Source organism: Cantharellus anzutake, assembly GCF_015039405.1.
Source record: "Cantharellus anzutake strain C23 chromosome Unknown EI90scaffold_32, whole genome shotgun sequence".
NCBI lineage: Eukaryota > Fungi > Basidiomycota > Agaricomycetes > Cantharellales > Hydnaceae > Cantharellus > Cantharellus anzutake.
In genome coordinates, this window is record NW_024066982.1 from 139,138 (window position 1) to 146,202 (window position 7,065).

Consider the following 7,065-nt stretch of genomic DNA (forward strand, 5'->3'; position numbering starts at 1 on the left):
TGAAAGCAGACAAGGGAGCTGGAAGGGGGAACAACACTGAGGGTCAAGGGTTTGACTCAATGGTGCTTCCCAGAAGGAGGTCAGAAGGGCAAAGGCCCAAAGAGGAAGGGGAGTGGGGAATGGCTAGCTGACTGAATAGAAAAGAGCAGCAGCCCAAATAGGAATGAGGGAAATAAGTAGGATTGAATAGGACAATGCAGTTAGGACTGCAGGGTCCAGAGTAGGTCTGGAAGGTCTGGACTTGGAGGTGAAAGTCCGATTGGCATTAAATGAAATGAGATAAGCAATACAATGGATTTAAGTGGAGGTGGGGTCAAAGTCCAGAGATGGAGCTAAGACCAGAGGTTCTGGAGACAGAGATGCAAATGGGATTCCAAAAGCAGAGGTCCAGAGTTGGAGGTGGGAACATCACATGCTCATGTTTGGGCAGTGTCAAGGATGGGGTCAGACCCAGAATGGACTGGAGTCAGACTGGAGGTGGGATAACCTCCTGGGAGTTGGCAGGGAAAAGGTGATAGAAAGGGAAGGCTCCAGAGTTGGTTTTGGAGTTCCAGAGGCCTGCATTGAAGGTCAGGATTGTATGGATATGATACATCCATCCATACCAAGCCTTTGACACCAATCACAAGCTGAAATAAGCCTCTGGTTATGCAGAATTGTGCCCTTTCCACTTCCAATGCCTTTCCCATGGTCAAAAAGCCAAAAAGCCATGGGTATTTGGCTCAAAGCATGGTGGGACACATTTTTAAAACTGATCCATACCCCAAATGACATACATTGCTACATTGCCCCACTTTGGCACTTTCCAATGCACATTTAATTGTGAAAATTGGTTGAGTTTTGAGTAAGAAAGGAGAAAGTCCCTCATTTTTCCCTGAATTTTCCCTGACTCTTTTCAAGTTTTTAGAATCCCCCCTCAATTTCCCCCATTTCCATCCTCTTTCCCATCCATTTTCCCTCATTTTCCCCAAGTAATTTCAACCCTATTTATGTCCCTAAATTTGGTCATTGGGTTGTATGCCCTTGGTGTCCAGTGCCACATCAGAGCTGAAAGTTTAGTAGAGTTTGTTCAGTTGGTGGACTTGAATTTGCCTGTCACATGACCCCATGGTCAAGCTTTTAAATTTTAAATTTTAATACTGGGTGAATTAACCATGAGCTCTCAGAGCTCTCATACCTCCCTGTCAGATTTGCTGATGGATTAGCCCTTCCAGTGTATCTGCTTCCCATGTCCCCCATTATCTGGGATCCAGCCAATAGCCTTGTTACAGTGTTGTGACAGTGACTCAGTTGCCACATCATCTGTGATGAATTTAATCAGATCTCCAGATCCCTCACTGATCAAAGTATGGCTCCATCTCAAAAATGCCAGCAGAACTAGGATCTTCACAACAGGTTGAGAGTCTGATCAGGGGTCACCAGTTCAACCTGATGTTGCCAGAAAAGTGGATCCAGATGAGTCTGGACAAGAAGATAGTGCAGTGTGCTCAGATCACCAAGCAAGCACTGATTGGAGTGAGAGAACTAGAGGTTTATGATGGTGACCAATTGAGAGTTCAACTTGAGGCCAAAATGCCTGGCTGATCCAAAACATCCCAGTGAAGCAGATCACTGAGGATGTTTACTACTATTCAGGCCTGCACCACCTATGACACTGGAATCTAGTTGTTAGGACTTCTTGGATCATAAACAACTAGGGATCAACACTAGCAATTACAAATCCCTTCCCCCAATTCCTTTCACCTGAGCTTGGTCACAGAGCTGCAAATGCCAACCAGGGTCACATTATTGATGGCCAACATCAGTCAGTCTTTTGCTTCTAATACCTCAAATAATAAATTTCAAGCCTTGCATAATAATTAATTCACATAGAATAACATGCCTGAGAAGCTAGTGAAGCTAGTGAACACTTGTGCTAAGAAAGTTAAATGAAGAGAAGGCATGGTTGAATGACTGCAGGGGTGAGCATGTCAAGATGGAGACATTAAAGACATGGCCTGCCAACATTTGGGACCTTGTCAAGCATCTTGGTCCATAATATTAACTTTGCATTCAAGTTTAATATCATTGAAGATATCATTGAGTCACAGGAGTGGCTTGGAAATCTTGTTGATTTCATAAAGACACAATTCCATCAGAGGATAAGCTTGCCCCTCCATACCAGCAACTCCTTGCCTGTCAGGGCACATACCCTGACTTAGCCCAGACCCAGACCTGCATCTGGACCCACTTCACTTCCCACAGGTACTTCCCACGCTGCATGCTCCAGTCCCGGGATCCTGTCTTCATGTGACATCCAGGTATCCCCAGAAGTTTTTGCCATATTGGGGCCACTGTGGGAAAGTGAGAAGTTAACTTTCTTCTCACTTTCTTACCCACAGTAGGTTGGGCTGTGGGCCATAGAGAGAGGGTCATGGGGACCCAGGGATCGTCCCCTGACATTGCCATCAAGAGAGACTCTGACTGGCAGCCACAATTGTAGCCCTCCACCTCATTCTCTACCAAAACTGATACCACACCTGGAGTGGCTTCACAGTCAACCACCTTTTCAGGGTAGACCTTGAACTCCACAGCTTCCATAAGTTTATGCTATCCATCTGACTAATATGATGTCTGTGATCAGTATCTATGGAGGTACATTCAGAGGCAGAATGAGCTCCTTGGTCTGATATTCTCTAATTCCACATCAGATGCTAACTTCCCCTGTAATTAATTCTGTGGGACATTGTTGAAACCCAAAACTGCAAAGTCCTCATCACAGCTCCAGGAGCAATTGGATGCCTTCTGACCCAACTTCATCACTTGATTCATTGATCAGGACCATCATTTCAGCAGAGGTGCCAAAGTGTTTCTATCATGCTTCACCCATAGTAATCATTGTGTAACAGATTTTCCATCCAGAACCACCTCTAGGATGTCCTCACCCCTTCAGATGCCTAGGTTAGTAGCACCTGTGCCAGAAGCCCTTCTGATTATCCAGTTATTGGCTATGATGACATCATGTTCTATTGTGGTCTCCATGGTCAATCTTTAGTTGCCATCTCTAAACATCTTGAGAATAGCTCCCTCAGCTTCAATATCAACTAGGCTTTTGGAGGCAACACTTGCATGATCACATTCACATCTCTGCCAAATGATGAATTGCCATGGTCATCCTCTCCATCCACAATGTCAGCTTTTCCTTCAGGAAGAAGAATGGGGTTTCTGCTGCTCTATAATGTACTGGACTTGTTGATGGCATCAGGCATTTCACATGAGCCAACCTCCTTTGACTTCATTGTGGCCCTCCACAGGAATACCAGGGTCAATGAGTATATATACATTGAGGCTTCATTTAGCAACTCCAGGGTGTGCCTCCATTGGATGATGAGAGTGGTCACCCTTACATCTTTACAACTCCCTTCATTGAGTACATCAAAAAGGCATTCATCCCTCTGGAGTATGATTTGCTGGATCCACTGCTGCCAGCAGACCACTAAGGAGATTTCAAGTGACATTGTGGATGCATGGAATGAATTTGAATCAGTATGCTCAATCTTTTAGGTGCCATTCAATATGCTAATGAACCACAACAGTCTCTTTACCTTTCTGCTTGATGAAGGCACACACATGGTTTGTGTGGCAAGGACATTTCATTCAAGAATTGGGTTCCTCAAACCAAGTGGCTCTTGATGCCAGATATTTACACAGGGTCCAAGGTGAGTTCATGTGAACCTAATCATGATCTGTTGGTGTGAATAGTCTTTCAGAACCATACTGATAAGTTGTATCCACTTCCTGAGTAGCTCAAAACCATGATGATTTCATATACAGATGCAAGTGCATTTGTCCATGGAATCTGAAATTTCACTCTTTACCATCTGCTCAAAAAGTCAATGGGTGAGGAGGAGTGTCATATCCCAGACCTTCCATCCTCAATCTGCTGTAACTCCAGATGACTCCCAACAAACTGCTACTTGGTGGGATGTCCCTTCTCATGGGGAGTCCTCTTGACCATCTGCACTATATGTAAGAAATCATAGGGCAAAGGGGACAAATAGAGATATGCCTCTATGGCAATGCAGAATGGCCAGGAAAATGATGGAAAGGAAACACAAATAAAGGCAATGAAAATAATATCCCTCCTAATTGAGCATCCAACAACCTTCCCCTGCCACTCTAATTGACTCTCCTCACTTGTAGCTTTCCAATGGTACTTTATCCAAATCCATCCAGTGGTTCCTGAGATATGCCTGGAATTGGGTGGCTGCTATGTTAATAGGCATGGGAATCGACTGTAGGGCTGGAAATGCACCAAAAAAATAGGGAAAGGGTAGAAAGGGTATCTGGGACCATGTATAAGGTGTATCAGGTACAGGGTGTTCATCAGGGTATCAGAATTGTGATTTCTGGGCTGGTTTGTATGGTAGTGGAGACCTACATCATGGAGTGGGCAGGGGCCAGGGAGGAGGCCTGGGTCAAGACTCAGGCTCATGGTCATATATATGGATATATGTTGCTGTGAATGTGCGTAAGATGGCCATTGTCATTGCTCCAAAAGACCTCATATACCTTTTGTGTTTACAAAAATCAGCACCTTGTTTATTGCTATTTACAAGAGGAAAATTCAAAAATTTTCACCTTATCTTTCATCTCATTTCTTGCTCAAAACTCAACCAATTTCAATGATTCTATTGGAAAGCACTGAAGTGTGGCAATGTAACCATGCATGTTAGGTAGGGTATAAATCAGTCTCAAAAAAGTGTCCCAAATGAAGTAAATTAAAAAATATGGCCCATAATGCAAACAAACTGATGTATACATCCATCCATCCATACCAAGCCTTTGACACCAAAATTTGCCATGGTCAAAAGCCAAAAAAGCCATGTGCATTTATTTGGCTTACCAAAGCATGGTGGGACACTTTTTTAAAATTGATCCATACCCTACATAATTTACATTGCTACATTGCTCCACTTCAGCACTTTCCAATATTATCAAAATTAGTTGAGTTTTGAGTGAGGAAGGATAGTGTATGTCATATCCATACAATCCCAACCTCTGCTCTGGGCTCCCAGAACTCCGAAACTGACTCTGGAGCCCCACTTCCCTTCCATCACCTTCTCCTTGCTGACTCCCAAGAGGTTATCCCACCTCTGGCTCCGACACCACCTTCAGTCCGACTCTGGACCATTGGGGGTCTGACCTCAACCTCAACACCTTCCAGATGAGTATGCAACTATGCTCCCAACTCCAGACCTCCACTCCAGAATCCCATTCGCATTTCCATCTCAGAACTCTGGTCTTAGCTCTGACCTCGGACTTTGACCCCACCTCTGCTTATACCCATTGTATTGGTTAGCTGATTCCATTTATTTACCTTTGCCAATATTCCGGAGTTTGACTTCCGAGTTCAGACTTTCTGGACTTACTTTGGACCTTGCAACTATTGCATTGTCCCATTCAATTCTGCTATTCTCCCTCATTCCTATTTGGGCTGCTGCTTCCTTTCTATTCAGTCAGCTAGCCATTCCCAACTCCCATCCTTCTTCCTTCCTCCTTGGGCCTTGGCCCTTCACTCCTCCTTTGGGAGACACCATTGAGTCAAACCCTTGACCCTCAGTGTTGTTCCTCCTTCCAGCTCCCTTTGTCTCCTTTCAGACTACCCTTGTTCCTTTTGATTCCGGACCCCTCCTTTATATACAATGTACCTAGTAACTTGTAACCTCAGTCCAAAATTGACTTGATTCCCCAGACTTCCCCTTCACTAGATCTGAAATTAGGGACCCCCAGGACAACCAGCAATGGCACAGTGCTCCACTTGAGTCACTGAGGCTGAGGTCCTTCCATGCTAAGTCTCTGGTTCCATTCCAGAATCGTTTGAACTTGCCATATCTAACAACCTTCCTCTCCTTCCAACTCTCTTTGGGCAACCTCTGCCAAGATATGACCTCCCACCTCCATTGAAGGAGTGGAGCTGGATCACCTTTTCCTACATCCAATAACGATATTAGAGTTTGTGCTGATTTGCTTACTGACCGATAATTGTTCACTGTCTAAACAATAATAAACACCCCCCAACAATCTCACCTGATGTATAGATCATCTACAGATAAAATTCTATTTGACTTTACTATAATTTCTAGTCAATATTACACCTAGATATACCACTTTCCAGCAGGACATGATTTTCCTGATAATTTACTGAAGAAAAACTACTAATAAAATAATTCCATAATAAATGTTACTCAATACAGGAGTGACCAAACTGCTCTTTCTATCGCTTAGAGTGCGTGCTAGTTATCTAGCAGGTTCAGGATGACTCACTTTTCTCCTGTGGTGTGATAACCAAATATTATGAGAGATTATTCAATTAAGAAGTCCCTCCACCAAATTCTCACTAATTCTCACTATGACACTTTTGTTCAGCTGTGTCTAACTGACCCTAACTCGCGCTTAGAGTGATGTGTTAGTTTTATATTAGCTAACAACTAATATTTGCTTTTATCTTTTGGAGCAAATGAACTAACCACTGGTGAGGAGAATTAAACTTATGTTTCTACCTGAGGTATCAGAGGGGGCAGAAGTGGCAGCCTTTTATGCTTTTCAGAGACCTCTCTACTCCCATGCCTTTCACTAGTTACACATGCTACATTTGTATTATAGATAGTTCTAGAATGATATAGGGGCTTGGGCTGTGTAAGCTTAATAATGGACTTAGGACATGACTCAGCAATAAGTAATTCAGTTCTTTGTCTTTCAGGCCAATCTGAATTTTTCTGAGCACTCCAGAGTGCATTTTGAGAGTTTGTTTACTTCAGTACAGGTTGTGATTCCCATTTTGGGCTGAAAACCAGTTTTGCCATCTCCCAAAGTATGGATCTCAGCTCCACTGCATGGACTCTCAACACTGCCACCCTCACATGCCTTTTGACATTGTGTGGAACCTTGTGGCAAGGTGTCAGGGGACAAACCCCAGCCATGACCCCTCTCTATGGCCCACAGCCTAACCTGTAAACAGCCCTGTCCAGGGCACAATCTACTGTGGGTAACAAAGTGAGAAGAGGGTTAACTTCTCACTTTCCC

The 7,065-nt window shown here is 43.8% G+C and overlaps 1 protein-coding gene across 1 annotated transcript; it reads left to right on the top strand.

Moving 5' to 3' along the window:
- Nucleotides 1-3,168: 3,168 nt before the first annotated feature.
- On the top strand, nucleotides 3,169-3,479 carry EI90DRAFT_3125371 (uncharacterized protein; the record flags this gene model as incomplete). The annotated part of the gene is made up of 2 exons (XM_039063823.1): nucleotides 3,169-3,279; nucleotides 3,339-3,479. 2 exons carry the CDS (start codon nucleotides 3,169-3,171, stop codon nucleotides 3,477-3,479), a joined length of 252 nt encoding a protein of 83 aa, XP_038914631.1.
- Nucleotides 3,480-7,065: the final 3,586 nt, after the last annotated feature.